This window comes from Netta rufina (genome assembly GCF_964035555.1).
Source record: "Netta rufina genome assembly, chromosome: 21".
In the NCBI taxonomy this organism is placed as follows: Eukaryota; Metazoa; Chordata; class Aves; order Anseriformes; family Anatidae; genus Netta; species Netta rufina.
The window spans coordinates 7,010,121-7,027,444 of record NC_140145.1 but is presented as its reverse complement, the minus strand read 5'-3'; the positions used below and the strand labels follow the sequence as shown (position 1 = coordinate 7,027,444).

General features: G+C 63.4%; 1 protein-coding gene across 2 annotated transcripts in view; it reads left to right on the top strand.

The window, feature by feature from the left end:
* SMG6 (SMG6 nonsense mediated mRNA decay factor) overlaps nucleotides 1-17,324 on the top strand; it is a 105,067-nt gene that overhangs the window by 77,587 nt on the left and 10,156 nt on the right. The window contains exons 14-15 of one of the 2 annotated variants that reach the window (XM_084299723.1): nucleotides 9,852-10,028; nucleotides 13,017-13,163. In XM_084299723.1, the coding sequence (XP_084155849.1) occupies nucleotides 9,852-10,028; nucleotides 13,017-13,163 (324 nt within the window). Of the gene's footprint in view, nucleotides 1-9,851; nucleotides 10,029-13,013; nucleotides 13,164-17,324 lie in introns of both variants that reach the window. The other variant, XM_084299722.1, reaches the window with a different exon arrangement.

Sequence of the window (17,324 nt, the reverse complement as noted above, 5' to 3'; positions counted from 1 at the left end):
CCGAGCTGCGGTGGCACTGTGCTGGTGTCAGTGCGTCGCCTCCCCTCTCCCCACCCTCTCTTTTCAAGGGAATTCGGCTGCAGCCCGGCCAGACAGTCGGAGGAGCTCCTCCCTGCGGGCGGCAGCACGCCGGCCTGCCCCGGCCCCGCTTGCTGCCCCTTCCCGTGGCTTTCCCCTGCTCGTTATTTCAACAAAAAGTTGCTTTTCTTGCAGTTGGCAAAGCCGCTTCTTGTTCGGGGGGAGCCGGAGGGCCCCGAGCTCCCCAGTGGTGCCTGGGGACGGCGACGTGAGCAGGTAGCGTCCCTCCTGGCTCATGGAGAGGAGCTTTCCCATCCCCATCCCACTGCTCGGGCTCAGGTGGCCGGTTCCTCCAACGTGCCCCGGGCACACGATTGCCCTGTGGCTACTGGAGGAGGATGTCAGGACGTGGCACGGCTGGGGAGAGCCCCTCGAGCGTTGCTGCAGCTTCCCTGTGGGATACAAGCAGCCTTGCAGCAGCAGCGAGTACCACGGTGCAAGGCGTTCAAAAGTTCCCCTAGAATTAGCGAGGCAAGCGTCCAATTTGCGTCCTAGACGTGAAAAGTCTGAAGGAAATGAAACACACACAACGTGGTGGAGTAACGCGGGGCCTGAGTCCAGTCGGCGCGCGCACGTTAACGCGGATTTGGGGCTGTTTCACCCCCAGCTCTGCCACGTGCCTGGCTCCGAGCTCGGGCATCCTCAGCCCTCTGCGCCCTCATCCAGCAGGCAGAAGGCAGCGCTGAGTTCCCCTGGGGCAGGGTGCTTGGGAGGGCCCCTTCGTGGTGCTCCTTCGGCTGTGTTTGTCTGGCTGAGCCGCCTTTCCTCTATTCGGCACCGTCCAGCCGCGGAGACTTAACCACTCTGACCAGTTTCCCTAGAGCGGGATCCCAGTTCAGCAGGGCCGGACCGTGACCCTCTGAGAATTGCTCGCCTTTGGGGAAGTGAAAACCCCGGCGGGGAGGCGGCGAGGAGCAGCCAGGTGGGAGCTGGGCAGCTCGAGGGGGTTTTAGCGGTTCTCGTTAAAACAGCCTCCCGCAGACTCCGAAATCCCGAGTTTCCTAAAAGAAGAGGAGAAAATGCCAAAGGCTTTCATCCCGGTTCAAATATCAGCCGGGGCAAGGAGCTGTGGAAGTCGCAGTGGGATCTTGGGTGACATTCTCTGAAAGGGAAAGGGAACGGAGAGCGCGCAGGAGACGGCTCAGCCTGTGTCCTCGTCCTCCGCACCTCTCCGTGCCTGTGCCGAGCAGCAGGGGCCTGGGAGGGCGAGCTGTGGGGTCTGCCTGAGGAGCCCCTCCGCTTCTGAAGCCTTTGGCACCTCCGCGAGATATTTAAATGACAGACAGACATATAGGGCTCTGCAAATACTCCTTTGGTGCCAACTCAACCACAAAGAAGATAGAGCATTTGCGGTCCAAGGAAGTTTAAATATTTGTGGTCAAACTTAAAATTCGACATAAAACTCTCATCTGCAGTGGAAGGCGTCCAGGAACTGCATGGAGAACCTATAAGCTGTGTAAACTCACAGCAACGGCTTCTCCCGGCCAGCTCTGCCAGGACGAGGCAGAATCTTCCAGCCCTCACCTCGCCTCTCCTTCGCGCCGCCGAGGTCAGACGGCAGGTTCGTGCGGGGCTTTCGCACCGCCCGGGGTGGAAATCCAAAACCCTGGGGGTCACGGGCTAATGGGATGATTTCCTCTCTGTCCATAACCACGTTGGAGGGACGAGAGGTGGAAGGCACAGATGGGGAAGGTGGGCGATGGCAGGGTTTGTCTCTTTGCGTGTTTTTTTTTTCTTTGTTCTCGTTGCACAACAGCCCCTGCTCCTGCGCTCTGTGTCGTAACCCTTCCACCGCCCCACTTCCCACCTCCTCCTCTGCTACCCCCCGGCCGCGGGGGTCCTGTCCCGTGGGACAGGAATCACGGAGTTGTGGGTCTAATCACGGGGCAGTCATCTCCGTGGGGGAAGTCCTTGCGAAATTGCTCGTGGTACCGGCACCGCGCCTGCTCCGTCCCGCCTCGGTGCACGACGCCTCCGTCCACGTGGAGAGCGAGGGTGGCTGCGGGCTCTGGGGGGGGCTGGGCTGCACCTCCCCATGCCAAAACATCCCTGCTGCTGGGCAGGGACATCAGGGCATCCTCCAGGCTCAGGAGGTGCCTTCTGGAGCGGGGAGGTTTCAGCAGCTCCCCTCGCTAAGCCATGCACGATGTTTTTTTCCACGTGCCTTGGAAAAGGGCTCTCGGAGAGCGCCGCTGAGTTTTGCAGTCTCGATGTTGGTCTGAGCGTTCATCAGCCTTGTTTCCCAAATGCCAGGAGAGCTGGGTTTTAGTTGTGGTGAGGGGCAGCTCTCCTGGCCCCAGCGTGGCCCCAGGGGCAGAGGTACCAGGGGCAGAGGCGAGGGGACAGACTGCAGCCACAGAGGAAGGGCAGCGCGTGGCTGCGCGGAGCGGAGCAGTCCCCTTTCCCTTACTAAGCAATCCTCCCTTCCTCCACCGAAGAGCCTGCTAACCACTTTCTTATCTTTCTTAACTCTGCAAAACAATCTCTGGCAAGGCAGGCATCCTCCGAAATGGCAGAGGAAATAAATTCCCCCAGTCCCTGAAAAGGAAAAGATCGGAGGCTCTTGCAGCAGGGAGAGCAGCCCCTGCCCTCAGAGCGCCGATGTTGGTGCCACGTTGGCTCCAGCGAGGATACGGGTCTCGCCTTCCTCCTTCCCCAGCCTGGGACCATGGTTTGGGGGCAGATTTCCAGGGGCTTGGCCTCCCTGGTTAGTGTTTTCTGTAGGATCTGCAAGGGAGGAGCAGGGTGGGCTCCCTCGGTCTTGGCTTGGCATCGCTCTGCTTGAATTTTTCTCCTTTTCCCCTGGGAAGCCGGGGGATGTGCTGGGGGCTGGGGGTGCTGGCTGTAACAGGGAGCCCCTGGCTGTCACTTGCAGTTTCTCCTGGACTCGTCTGCCTCTCTCACAGGCCTGCTTGGAAGCTGGGCTTTTTCAGTCCCTCGCTCTCCTGCCTGGCAGCTGAAACGCGTGGTGCTGTGCTCAGGGAGAGCAGAAATGCCCCAGGTGATCCCCAGCTGGGGGAAGTGGTTTTCCCAGCGCCCAGCGGTGCTGTGCAGGGGCAGCTTGGTTGCAGGAGAGCTTTCTGCCATGGAAATCCCTGCAGCCTCCTAGCAGAGGCAGCGTCCTGCCATGCAGGGAAGCTCCCAGCCCTCGCTGTGCTGCTGGAGCACAAGGAGAGCCCGGCCAGGAGCCACGCTCGCCAAGCGGACGAAGCCCTGCGTCACTGCAGAGACCTCCTGCACCCAAATCGTCTTCCCAGGGACGTTTCCCCCAGGCTGAGGTCGTGCTCCTCTCTCAGTTTGCCACCACCCAGTGGGAACGGGCCATCGGGGTAGCCCTCACCGTGCCCACCACCCAGCTGCAGGTTGTAGGACGCAGCCTGGAGCCATCCCCCGTGCCGCCAGCGCCGCCGCTCCCCGGAGAGGAGCTGGCGAGAGGAGCGGACAAAACGATTCCTCGGCGCGTTAACAGGTGAATAAAACATCAGGGCGAGTCTTTCCAAACGTCAGGCAAAGCCAAAAGCCGGGTTTGGAAGCCATCAGAAACTTTCCTCTGTGGAGCTGGGAAGCTCCTCACGCTTCAGAGCAGCAGCCGGTGCCGGCGGCCGTCCCAGCCAGCGCTCCGGTCACCCCGGGCACGGGAGCACGGGGCTGGACGATGGCTTTCCAGCCAGAGCAGCTGCTTTGGGGCTGACTTTTCCAGCAGGAACTGCTGCTGCTGAGGTCCTGCAGTAGCCTCAGGTGTGTTTTGGGGTGCACAGCTTTCCCCAACCCCCGTGGCAAGGTGGGAGCAAGGAGGGAAGGTTGGAGAGGAGCCAGGAGAGGTGCTGCAGGGCCGTGCCACGGCACGAAGGGTTTGAGGGGCACAGAGTGTGACCTGTGGCAGTGTGGGTGTCCTGGTTGGAGTTTTATTTTTCTTCTGGCCTAGCTGAGTACAAATTCAATCTGTGTTCCTGCCCCACAACCACCGGGTGCCAGTCAGGGGGCGAGAACTGGCCCCTGGCAGACGGGCAGCTCTGGGGATTGCTGCAGGCTTGGCACACCCGTGCAGGGCTCCTCTTCCCCTGGTTGTTGAGAGCAGGCTCCAAGCCCCAGATGTGCTTCCCCACGTCTTTGGTGGGTCTCCCTCAGCTCCTTCATCTCCTACAGCTGCCAAGTACCAGCACCTGGGTGCAGTTAGAGGACATGGCAGCAATCTGTGTGGGCTGCTCTGGCTATAACTGGTCTCTGGCACCAAAAACGGGATACCTCAGCCCAGACCCATCTTCTCCCCAGCTTTGCACCTTCCTATCATCCATGCTTCTTCTCTGCAGCGCTGCCTGGCACGAGCAAGGCCAGTCTTAGCCCAGCAAATCCTCATGATGGGCACCTGGCTCCTTTTCCATGCGGCTTTCCAGGGCTGGAAAGATGGAAGCGCTCACCAGGCTGAGAGCACAGCTGCTCCCGGGACTCCCCTGAGACCACGCAGGGGCTGGAGCTGTGCTCTGCAAGGCAGGGCTGCTGGGAGAGAGGTTGTGGTCTGGGCTTTCTCTTCGAGGAGCCACTGCTTTGCACAAAAAGCACTTCTCCAGCAACGGTGATGGGAAGAAGCAACCAGCAAGGTACCTCCGAGCTTCTCCATCCTCCCCGGGCACTTTCCAAGTGCCTCTCTGCTGTGCTGGGGCGGGATGGCAGCGCCGTGGTTGTGCTCCCAGGTCGTGCACCGAGGTGTGCACGTGGGAGCTGCGTCCTCCGAGCCTGCTTGTGGGGTTAGGCGACGTCAGACGTGTCTCTGAGAGAAGCTGTGGCTGAAGGCAGCCCTCAGCTGCAGAAACCAGGGCTGTGAACCAGCTGTGAGTGCTTCTGCCCAGCCCTGGCAGATGCTTTGGTCCTACCCAGGTGGCCAAACCCGAGTCTGGGGATGGGCAGGGCGAGGGACTCCTCGGCCACGTCCTGGCACTGGAGCAAGGCCAGAGATGCGGGGCTGGGATAAGCCAGGGTTAAACCCAGCCCAGCTTTTGTATCAGACGGTGAGCTGTGAACCCAGGAGGGATGACAGCAAACCCAGAGCTTCCCTTTGAGCTCCTGCAGCTCGCTCTGCCCCCCCTGCACCTCCGAGCTGCCTCCCCAGGGACAGGAGAAGGAGGCTCAGGGGGGAGAAGGAGGCTCAGGGTGTGGGGAGGCATTTAGCCCCGGCCTCAGGGTGGTTTATCAGGGGCACCACAGGTGTTTCACCTGGCTCGTGCCAACACTGCGTGGTTTAGGTAGTTCGGGGCTCACTTGGTTTAAGCACAGAGCGGCTGCCTCGCTCCCACCAAGCTGCGTTTGAGGCAATGTGGCACAAAAGCAGCGTTATCCCCACACTGGGTCGTGCTTGAGCTTGGCCCTGACTCCCAGCCCTGTCCCATTCCCAGCTCGGAATCCGGGATGGGATCTCTCTGTGCTGTGACTCAAGCTCCTCCTGTCCCTTTCCCTCCCGACTCCAGCTGCGGGGACGAGCTCCGAGCAAAAACCCTTCTCCAGCTCTGCTTCCTCCGCTGTGTTTGAGTCTAAATTTTCCCCCAGCAGAGCTGCCGGCCTGCCTCCTGCCTCGGAGCATGCGGGACGGGGGCAGCCCTCCGTGGCCCGAGTCAGGCCCTCCTGGAGGTGGCGGGTCCCCCGGCTGAGCGCGGCTCCCCGGGCCAGCTGGCTCGGCCTCCGCGGGCTCCTCGGAGCAGCCGAAGGAGGCTCTGCATTCCTGCCTCGCAGTTATTTGCTCTTTAGGACGCTGCGTAAAATTAACAAGTTGTAAAAGCCGATTGAAGGCGGCGGTGGGTGTGACGGCGATTTCGCCCGGCTGCAGGGAGGTGCTGAGCCCCGGGGCCGCCCGCTGCGGGGTGCTGGGGGTGACGGGGCGGCCCCCGGCGTGCTTCTGCCCCTGAGTGAGAGTGGGGCTGGTTCGTGGCAGTGTCACCCTGCTGGCCCCGGGTGCTTTTGTCCCCTGGGCACGGTGCTGGGACCGAGTCCCTTCCGTCCCCTCGAATCCCAGCAGGACACGCACTGCGTCTCCTCCACGCCACCCCGTGCGTCGGCACCGGCTCTGGCTTCATCTTGTTAAACAGCACCACGCAGCACTCGGGGCAGGCTTTCCCTTCAGCGTGCTTTATCTGGGGATGGAAAAAAATAGAGGGGCTCAGCCCTCGAGCTGGGGAGGGCCCCGTGCCCTCCTGGGGACACCAATCCCGGCCTCGCCAAGGACTGCGGGTGGCAGCGAGCACGTCCCGAATGCGCTGGAACCGCAGAGCGGCGCTGAGAACACGGCAGCTGGTGCAGCTAATGTGCAGCCCAGTGGGTCTTCGCAGGCAGTTCGGGTGTGTTAATGTGTGTCCCGCTGTGTCCCAGGCAATGATTAGGATGTTAATGTACGACCCAGGACTTGGCAGGCGCAGCGCTAACGAGCCTCCTCCTCCTCGGCGTGCCCTCGCAGCCACCAGCCCTCTGCGGGTGGCTGGCGCTGAGCTGGCGGTTAGCGGGTCTGATCTAGGGGCAGATTAAAAACCTCTCATCTCTGGGCCCGGCCCGATGAGATCAAGGCTCGCAAGCGGGGCTGCTGCAGCCCGAGCCACCCCACGAGGTCCCGCGCAGTCCCCGCGAGGCACCGCGGCAGGCGGGGGCTCCGCGATCGCTGCCCGGGTCGCTCGCGCCGCAGGGGAACCGAGCCCGGGTCACATCGGAGGGCACCAGACCACTTCAGCAATTCTCAGTTTCAGTTTTCCTTTGCGAGCGGCTGCGTGCGTGTCAGGCCTATTTTCATACCCGGCGACGACTCGAAGCCAGGCTTTCGGTTCCTGCTGTCTCGCTGCACGCTCGCAGGGGGAAGGGCGCGCGGGGCGGCTCCGTTCCCCCTGCATCGCCCAACGCGTCGGCACCGTCTGATTTTTCATGCTCGAGCTTGCCTTTTGGGAGAGCAGCCACGGCTCCCGGAGCCCCGGCACCTCTGCTGCTCTCCGGGCTGGTAGCGAGGAGCAGCCCCGTGAGCCTCCGGCACCTCCGCGGCCATCCCCGTGGCCCCGGGCATGCCGCTGCTGCTGCGGGCACTCGCGTTTCCACCCCGAAACGGGAAGTTTCTGCCTTGCGGCTTGCCGCGTGTCACGCGAGGCTCCAAGCTGCCACTCTCGACACCCGGGTGCCAGGCACGGGTCACTCGTTTCCCAGCACCTCGAGGCAGGGCAGCCCCGCGCCGCGGCCAGCCTGGCTCCCGGAGCGCCTCTGGCACGGCCACGGCAGGCAGGGCGCGGGCCCCGGGCTGCACGTGACGGGGATGTGCGGAGCTCGTTCCCTGTTTTTCATTCATGTGGGCTGGAAAAATGTGTTCATGAGACAAGTTACTGTGGCATTATGTCATGGGCCTTCGGTCGGGCTCTTTTCTCCGCAGCAGATGAGCTGAATTGAAGCGCCGGGGCTGCGCCGGCTTGGCAGGCGGTCGGGAGTTTCCCCGCTCCTTTCTTCTGCAGGGGAGGAAGAAACGAACCCACCTGCCCTCGGCCCCGCACCCAGCCGTGGGTGACGGGGGCTTTTCTGCAACCCTCTTGGTGGCTCCCCGTCCAGGAGGCTCTGACAGCCGAGATTTCCGCCTGTGCTGCGCGGAGGTGTCAGCACCCGGCCCTGCAGGCATAGGGGAAAACCTCCCGGGCCCTAAACCAGATGTGATTGCTTTTATTTCAGGCGAAATCCCTCGCGAAGGGTGTCAGGACGGGGTGCCCGTCTCCTCCCCACCTAGCCAGCCTCTCCTGCACCCCGTTCCCTGCTGCTGTCGGGCACAGCCTGCTCACAGCCCCGCTGCTGCCACGTGCAGGTCCCCGTGGCGGTGCTCGTGGTGCCAGAGGGCTGCCCCGCTTCCAGGGCTCGTGGAGCAGCCCGGGCACAAGGGAACTGCACGGACCGGGGCTGGAAAATCCCAGGGCTGAGCTGCCTCGGGTGAGTCAGGCCGGGTGCTGTGCACAGACCCAGCAGCGTTAGCCTGGTGAGCTGGGGGTGAACCAGGCCAGGAGGTTTCCACCACTTCCCCCGGGTCGCTGCGGCCGGCAGCTCTCTCAGGGGGCTGTTTCCCATGACAGCCATTCCCCCTGCGCTCTCGTTCCCTTTCCTTCTGACTTTCCCCTTCGCAGAATCGTTCCTAAAGGAGAGCCAGCAGGATGGGAACGTTCCTTCTGGGCCTCTTGCCGGGCTTGCTCCAGGCTGGGCATCCCAAGCAGCAAAGGGCCCGTCCAGAAGGGACATCCAGCCCCATTCCCAGGGCTGCTGAGCCCGCACCACCTTCTCCTTTGCTCTTTGCCCCTCTCCATCCCGCAGGGCACCCTTTTTAGGAGCAGAGTCGGTGGTTACGGGTCCCTCGCTCTCTGCATTGCCATCACCCTGTGCCTACGCCTCTCAGCCTGCCTCCTGGGGGGGGAGAAAGGGGCATCTCCTTCCCCCCCCCCAAATCTCGGTGAGGTTTGGGGACGCTCGGGGCTCGAGGGGGGCACCCTCAAGTGGCGCCGTCTCCGGCTGCCCTCACGTAAAGGTGCCTCGTGCGGGCGGTAGCCGGGGTGGGAGGTTGCAGGTCAGAGCAGGGTCAGGTTTTTGACACGCACGGCAGCGACACGGCGGTTAAAATTAGCCCGCAGAGAGGAAACTGGCAGCATTGTGGAAGAGCAGAAGTTTCCTCTCACGGCAGCCTGGTGCAGCGGGGCCGCGCCGTGCGCCGCTGCCAGCCCCCTGCTCGCTGCCACCCGGCCCCATCCGTGTCCCCATCCGTGTCCCCATTCGTGTCCCCGTCCATTCCCAGTGCTGCCAGCACCCAGTGTGAGCATGGGGCAGCGATCCTCGTGCCGTGTCCTGGCTCTCCCAGCCCGGGAGGCAGCGGGGACATTTTGGGGTGAGGTCTCAGAGCTGTGCTGCGGGTGGGCAGAGCGGAGCCGGAGCGGTTTTGGGGGCAGGAGGAACTCGGGCATGAACGGGGACTCGGTCTGCGGGGCGGGTGGTGCTTTTAGCCCCTCGTTTGCTGGCTTTCTCTGTGTCCTTGCTGCTTCTCCCCGGAGGGAAGCACCAGAGGGGAGAGCTGCAGGTGCGGAGCCCCGCGGCCATCGGGATCCCGCTGGGGGCGCAGGCAGAGGCCCTGCAGGATGGGGGCCACGGAGGCACCGGGCTCCCGCGCTCTGGAAACTCCATTTGAGAGCCTCGTAAAGCGATAATTACCTGGGCTATTGAGTTTCCTTCTGGCCAGATCCATCCCAGCCTCCCTGACAAGGGCTCCCCAGTTGGTCCACGGCACCGGCCCCGCGGGACGGGGTCGGGCTGGAGCCGGGGAGGGGGGGTCTGGCCTTGGTGACGTGCCCCCAGCCGCCTGCTCTCGCACCTGCATCCCTCCCAGCCCCTCTATTTTCATGGGGGGGTGAATCTGGTGACTGAGCTGACACCAAACAGCCCGGACCAGCCCTCAGCAGGACTTTCCCCGTCCCAATGGGGCCGAGCAGGGGCCGGTGCCCCCCCGGCAGCCCCGCACACGGCTCCAGGTTGCACACAGAGGGCAGGGCAGCACCCGACGGGCTCGGGGCGCGCTGACCTCGTGCTCACCAACCTCATTTTCCCCGGGGACGCTGAGCTGGAGGCCTGGGTAAATCCCTCCCATCCCTGTTGGGAAGGCAGAGGGGAACCCCGCAGGTCCCCGCGGTGCCGCCTGCGTGCCCCGAGCGTCTCCCTGCTCTCCCGCCTCCCCCTTTGCACTGACTTTTTGTTTTCCTTTGCCTCTCCCCAACCCCCTCGCCCTCACCCCGTAGGTTATTGCAGCCGACTGCAAGAGGGTCACAGTTCTGAAGTATTTCCTGGAAGCCCTTTGTGGACAAGAAGAGCCTTTGCTGGCATTCAAGGGTGGAAAATATGTGTCAGTGGCACCCGTCCCAGACGCCATGGGAAAGGAAATGGGAAGCCAAGAGGGAAAACAACTGGAAGATCAGGTACCGTGCGGGAAGAGCGCGCCTCGGTGAAGGAAGAATCACCCCTGTGGGGCCCAGCCCCTGCCTGCCCTGCAGCTCCCGCTATTTATAGCTGCCGTGGCTGCGTGTGCGTTTTATGGGGGGAGCCGGGGGGGTTGGAGAGCAAATAGTGCACGGCCCCGGTCTCCTGAGTGTGCTTTGCTCGTGCCCTTTCCTGCCAGCCCAGCCCACGTGCCTCTATCTCGCCCGGCGCTATGAGTTCCAGATGCTGCTTTTTAATTCGGAGAGGGGGGGGGGACACACACACGGACACGGGAGGGGAGGTTTAAAACCCTGCAGCCCGGGGATTTTGGGGAGGGTGGTGGGCGAGGGGGTGTCAGGGTTGAGCCTCGGGATGGAGTTTCTAGCCGTGGAGCTGGTGGCGGCAGAGGCCCGAGCTCCAGCCTCCAGCACACGTACAGGAAGAGCTGACATTGGCGCCCCGTCCCTCCCCTGCCTCTCACATCCTGATGTGATTAAGGAATTCGCCTCTTGTTTTTCTGCCCTTGCTTGTTCCTGTAGGCCTCGCTTCGCTCCAGGCTCCGTGTGTGTGTTTTAAGGGCTCTGCCAGCCGCTCTGCAGGTTGACTCTTTTTGCTTTTCTGTTTCATCTCGCGCTTTGAAAAGCCGGGGGAGCAGCGGAGAGGGGGCAGAGCCACCCGGCTCCCAGCGCCCCCGCCCTCCGCACGGGGCCGGGGGGGGGGGAAATCGCCCCTGCTGGTGCTGGGTGGTCACAGAAACAATCATGGGGGTTGGAAGGGACCTCGAGAGATCATCGGGACCAAGCCCCAGATCATGGGATCCAGCCCCCAGTCCCTATGGTCTGTGCCGTGTGTCCCCCCCCCCCCGGGGCTGGCAGCCAGGGGAGCCCCCAGCAGGAGCGTGCTCAGCACCCTCCTCATCTCCCTGCGTCCCTGCAGATGGCTCCGGCTGAGCACGGGATGGATTTGAGCTGAGCACGGGATGGATTCGAGGTGTTTTTGTTGCCTAGGGCTCAAAGCAGCACCCTGGGTGGCAAGAGATTGCAGGGTGGGAGACCCAGACCCCTGTCCTTCTCCTGGAGGTTGTGGGGAGGGTTTGGGGCTGACACCACTGACCGTGTGAGCTTTTGGGATCTTCAGGTCCCACCCCACGTCACGGCGGGACGGTGCTGCTCTCTGCAACGCTCTCGTTTTAGGGTCAACCCCCCCGATTCCTGCTGTGTAACCACGGGGAGGAGGGGGGCTGCCTCTCGCCCTGCTGTGGGAAGCTCGGTGCGTGCTCCTTGCGTAACCCCAGAGCTTCCTCCTCGGGGCCGTGGTGCAAAGCAGCTCCCAGCTTGCCAGCACGGCCAGCCCTGAGCCTGGGCAAGCAGAGCCTGACCCCAAACACCGCAGGGGATCTGTTCCCGAGGCCCCGGCACGGCTTCATCCCTCTCACAGCATCCCCCATCCTCTGTGGTCCAGGCTGTCCCGGAGAGGGAAGTGAGCCCGGGGGCTCTGCCTTCCTCCTTCCCATGGCTCAGAAGTCACCAGCGGAGAGGAGCGCTTGGTTCTGCGGCCAGGTGGCCGCGTGGCTCCGGGTGAAATGATGGAGGATGCATCCGGACAGTTTTGGGGCTGTTAAAATTAAGGCTGAGCACTCCTGCCCCGTCCCTGGGGCGCTGCGGGTCCCTCTGCCCCGTGCCGTGGCCGGGCAGCAGTGCTCTCGGCATTTCGGGGGGATCATTTGGGGCAGGATCCTTCCCAGCCACGTTGGTTTTGTGCAGGGCAGGGAAAATTGGCACTGCAGGGTTTGGGATGGTTCACAGGGGCTGCACGGGGGATAAAAGGGGGCTTGGGGGACTGAGGGGGCTGCCTGGGTGAGCGGCAGAGCTGGGCTCGTGGGCAGCACGTGTGTGCTGGTGGGCCCTGCGCTGGGAACAGGCAGGGAGGTGCAGGCAGGGACTTTTTTAGGGGAACAGCAAAGCTGGGAAGGAGCTGGGTCATGGCTGATCCCCCGCACAGCCCGTTCTGGGGTCTCCAGAGTAGCACGAGCAAACTGGGAAGCTCTGGAGACCTCCTGGTGGGGACAGCAGCGTGCCCAGGGCAGGGCGGAGGCGCACCGAGGTCTCCAAGCGCCCGCGCAGGCAGGAGGCTGCAGCCCCTGCGACCCCCGGGGTCGGCACAGCTGAGGCTCCTGGCCAGAGGCAGCCCAACAAAGGGACAAAAGCGGGCTGAGAAGGATGCAAACGTTAACGGAGGAAGTAATTAACCTAATTAACCGTGGCGACGACTGCCCCCGAGACGCAGTGGGTTCTCCATCACCTCACGCGGGGGTTTCAAACCAGGACTGTCTCTTTCTGGACCAGCTGCTGCGGCTCCAGGGAGTTTCGGGGTGGGTGCAGGAATTTCTCTGGCCTGTGCTGAGATCACACCCGAGGATGGAGGGGGCTCGTTGCTCTCCCATGCGCCGGGTTTCCTGGTGAGGTGATGGCTGTGCGTGCGTAGCGTTATTTTGGGGCAGCACTTTTGGGGCAGGGGCGCGCAGCCCGCGGTGCAGATGGGCACAAAAACACCCTGGCTGGAGCTGCATGGACAGGAGGGCTGTGCAGCCTGCCTGGAGAGGCAAGGAAATGCCACGCTCCCCACTTTGCAGAACTGAAGCCTGTAAAGCATCAGTGACTCACCCGGGGCCGTGGGAAGAGTTTTCCAAGGCTCGCCACGGTTTGATTTCGGCCCAGAGCTTTACCCAGGGCTGCCCCCCGCCCTGTGGCATCCCTGCCCCGCTCCGCTCTCTCACCTTATCACCCCCCCTGCATGTTCACAGTTTATTTATTCGGGTTTGCTTTGAAGTATTTAGCGCCAGGCTCCCGGCAGCGAGCGGGGATGAGCCACGCTGGGCAGGGATCTGCCTCCTGGGAAGGGGGGGGGGGGAGCAGCAGGCCCTGCCACCAGCGTCCCTGACAATGACATCTCGCCTGTTTTTGTCTTTCTGCGTTTCCTGGAAGAAGGAAGATGATGTGAGGATTGAAGCATTCGAGGATGACTCAGAGGCTGAAGGCAGCGGAGGAGAGCTGGACATCAGGGAGCTCAGAGCCAAGAAGCAGGCGCTGGCCAGGAAAGTAGCTGAGCAGCAGCGGCGGCAGGACAAGATTCAGGTAGGCTGGGATGTGCAGCTGCAGCCCCTGCTCCGCCGGGCTGGCTGAGGAGCTGCTTTGCTGCTGCACGGGGGCCGATTTTGTCTCCTTGTGCCATTTCCCTGCCGTGCTCGGGGACGAGTTCCTTCCTGGGATGCCTCACGGCACCGTGAGCTTTCCGTAGGTGCCCCCTGAGCGAAACCCAGCAGCAGGCAGCTCTGCCTTCAGAGGGCAGGGCTGAATTTTGTTGCTGAGCCATATGGGGTGAGATCTGCCCTTCCACAGCCGCGTGCTGGGGTCTCCAGGAGCCCTCGAGGAGCTGGACACCGCTCCTCCACTGAGCTCTTCGTGCTCCTTGGGGCAGAGCTGGTGGCCGTGACGCAGCACGTGCCAGGCAGCGAGCTGTCCCCAGGCTGGGACAGAGCTTTGGTGGCATCGGGGCTGTGCTGGGAGGCAGCTGTCCCGTGAATCAGGGCACAGGGAGAGGGTGGGAGCTCACGAGCTCACGTGGGAGCCAGCAGCAGGACAAACAGCCCGCAGACGGCCAGAGCGAAGCGTTGCCATCGTTATGGGGACAAACAGACGGGATGCAGGTGATCCTGGCCAGGCCCTGACCTATTCCCAGCGCTTTTCCCAGTGGGAACGGGCAATTTAAACTGGTCGCACTGGTCGCAGCTGCCTGGTGGTGCTTGCTGTAGCTTTAAGAGCGAGCTCACATGCATGGCTCTTGGCTCCTCGCTCGCTCGCAGCCCCTCTTCCTCCAGCCTCGCCGCCCAGATGAGGATTTCTCAGCAGAGGAAAAAATTCTCCCTGGCTCCCCTCCCCCTCACCTCCGCCCTCTCTAATGCCCAGGGCCCTTCACTTCCATAATTCTTCATTTTCCAGCCTTGAACGTAAGCCAGACACATCTGTCTGGCCATATGCGTGAACTCTGCAGTGTGTGCCGAGGTGGTTGTAAAACAGGGCTGCTGAAGGCCCTACTGGGAGAGCGCGCACATGTGTACCCTCCGGCTGCTGGCGCCGGGCCCAGAACCACTGCGCTTCACTTTTCCAAACCCACCCCAACCTTTTTTTTTTTTTTTTTTTTTTCAGATTTCTCCTTTTTTTTCTTTTTTTTTTTTTTCCCTTCGAATTTCGAGAAACCCGCGTCGAGGCGCAGGGTCTCAAACCACACCGGGAGGGAGGGAGGGAGGGAGGGCGGCGAGGCCGTCCCGGTGTTGCTGGCAGGTACCCGGCTCCCCTTTTCGAAGGATAATGAGGAAGCAAAGCCGAGCTGGGCGAGGTGGGCTGTAAATTTAAAGCTGCCCCAAGCTTGGGAAGCGGGAGGTGTCGGTCAATTCCCCGCTTCCCCGGCACGGCCAAGGGGAGCCGCACATGCTCGGGGTGTTTGGGGAGGGCAGCGCCGCGCACATCCCAACCCCGGCCACCAGCCCAGCTGCGGTGTGGCCCCCTGGGATGGTCGCTGCCCCTTCTGCGGGGAGCGTGGGGGCTGCCTGGTGTGTCGGGGGCTCGCTGCCTGGCCTGCTCCTCCCTTCCTCCCCAGCCGGCGCTCGCAGGCGGAGAGAGGTCAGAATGAGGGTGTGGGCAGCTTCGGGGGCTGCACAGCTGAGAGCTGAGGTGCACTTGGAGCCCGAGCGCTCAGGGCGGAGGAGAAATCCTCGGGGCTTCGCTCAAATCAGCCCGGCTGGCTGGGAACAGCCCGGGGCTGAACATGTGTGTGCCGGCCCCGCTAGCGACCCCGCAGCCAGCTCAGCACCTCACCCCCCCACCCTGAGTTTCCCTGCCTCGACCTGCGGGTCCCCGACCTTCCCAAGGGGGTTTTGTGCGTCCTGGGACCTCCTGCCTTCTGGTTTCATCACGTTTCTCTCCAGTTCACTGCTCCTCTCCTGAGTTCACGCGTCGGCTGCTCTCCAAGCCCCCCGCCCGTGACCCCGGGGACGAGTGCAGCCCCACGTACTTGCTGGAGCCGAGCAGCTGCAGCTCCTGTTCTAGCAGGGCCGAGAGCTGCAGCTCTCCAGGCACGTCCCCGTGGCCGTGCCTGCACCCTGATGGTGCCTCCTGCAGTCCGTGATGGCACGGGCAGCGACCCAGGGCTCAGGGTAAAGCCCTCATCCCTTGGCCACACCACTTCTCGTGGCCTCCCCCGAGCCCTGCAGAGCTCTCCGCGAAATCCCTGCCTTCTCCTGGCGGTTTTCGTGCTCTACCTTCCTTCCTCCGCCCTGCTCCCCACCTCTTGGTGCCCAGCTGTGCTGCTGGAGCAGATCACTGGCTCCGTCCTTGTCCTGGGATCCCCGCGCTGCACCAGCTGGCAGCACAGCCCCGCTCCTCCGTGCTGCAGCTCCCAGCCACAACCACCGCTGCGGTCACGTTTACACCAGCCTCGAGGGCGATTTGGGCTTCGTTGTGCTTCCCTCGCTGCCCTGGTTTGGGTGTGCACGGGACCATTGCTCAGCCTGGGCTGGAAGCACGGGTCCAGGCAGAGTAAATATTAAACGGGGGCGCCTTGCTGGCACAGCTGCAGGGAACACAGGAGAGCTCGGTTCCTCTGCACGAGCCAGGACCCCAAAACCATCACGCTGAGCGGGGCCAGGTAGGGCAGAGCAGATTTAGGTCACAGTGTGACGCATCCTGGTGCCGAGGGACAACCCTTTGTGGGGTGGCTGCTGCTCCATGGCTGCGCCACCACCACCCTGCCCTTACCCTCACCCACGCTGGCCACAAGCAGGTGACAGCAGCGAGCTGGAGGGCCGGCCACCTCCCCGAGTGCCACCCGAATATTTTGGGGCAGGCAGGTGGAGCGGGGAGGTGGCAGGGCCGTGCCCCCCGGCCGCCCCCAGCCGCTTGGCCCGGCGCTGGGTGCGCGCAGTCCGGAGCCCCCCGTCCTTTGTGCCGCCGCCGCGCGCTGGGAGCGGCCGAGTTTCCTGCGCGGTTGAAAACATCCCACCTGAAACATAACAGGCTCTTCCTCTGGATGCTGCTATTGTTTCGCTCAGCATTACAGAAGCGGCTCGGCCGGGCGGCCAATTATGACATGTCTTCCCAAAATAGCCGCGCTCCTGTCCCTTCTGAGCCCACGGAACGGCCGCCCCCTTAAGATGCAGCCGCTCCTTTGTGGCGGTAGTGTGAGTAAGTGGCTAAATTTAGCCGCATCCCATTCACGCTCTCGTCTGGGCGCAGGAACAATGCCGCGGGTGCACACGCGCTGACACGCACCTGCCTGGGAGCCGGGTGCCTGCCGGCTGCGGAAGGCGCACACCCACCCACGGCGGCTCCGCCACGGCGGCGGCCCCGGCTTGCTACCAGGCACGGGGCACGTTTACTCCTGAGGAAGACGCTGCCGAGGAACCTTGGAAGGAGGAAACCCTCCAGCAGAGGCGAGGGAGGCATTGTTCTCAGCCCTGCAAAACGCGCCTCCCCGACCCAGCACACGGGGACGGAGCGGGCAGCGGCCCCGGGGTGCCCAGTGGCCGGAGGGTGGCTCTCCAAGGGTCAGGGTAAAAGGGGTGGCAGCAGGATGGTGACGGCCCATCCGTTCTGGCAGGGTGGTGTCACCCGCAGTGACCCGTCCCGGAGGTGGCAGGGCACGCAGCTCAGGGCTCCAGCTCCTGGCTTTCCTCTGCCAGGCTGCAGGAACCCAGCGCTGCGCTCCTGGCGGACCTCTGTGCGCTGTGGCATCAGCAGAAAACGCAGCCTGGTGGCTCGACCCCCGCACAGAGCTGTCCCCTTCCCAAAATGGGATCCCTCCGGCCAGGCAGTGGCTTCCGGGGAATCCCCCAGGTGATCCCAGCTGATGGATGAGCTGGGAATTTGGGACTGTGAGCGCAGGAGTGTCTGATCTCAGTGCTGCCACCAGCTGGGGCAGCTGGGGGAGCTGCCTCCGGCTCCTGCCGAGCTCCTGGGAGAAGCCCCTGACCAGGGAGCCGTGGCCGGGATGGGGGCTGCGGGTGGGTGCGGATTTAGGGGCTGGAGTGGCCAGGAGAAGGAAAACTGGCTAGCCCCGAGAAGAGCAGCGAGCTGCTGGCCCCAGGGGTCCCCTACCGGGTGCCAGCCCCGCAGGATCCCTCTGCCACAGAGCCAGGGAGTGCTTTTAGACCCCATAACGCCCAAATCTGCCTGTCCTGAAGTGCTTGCACTGGGCTGGGGCTGCACCAGCTCAACCCCCGAGGGTCTCCCAGACCCCAT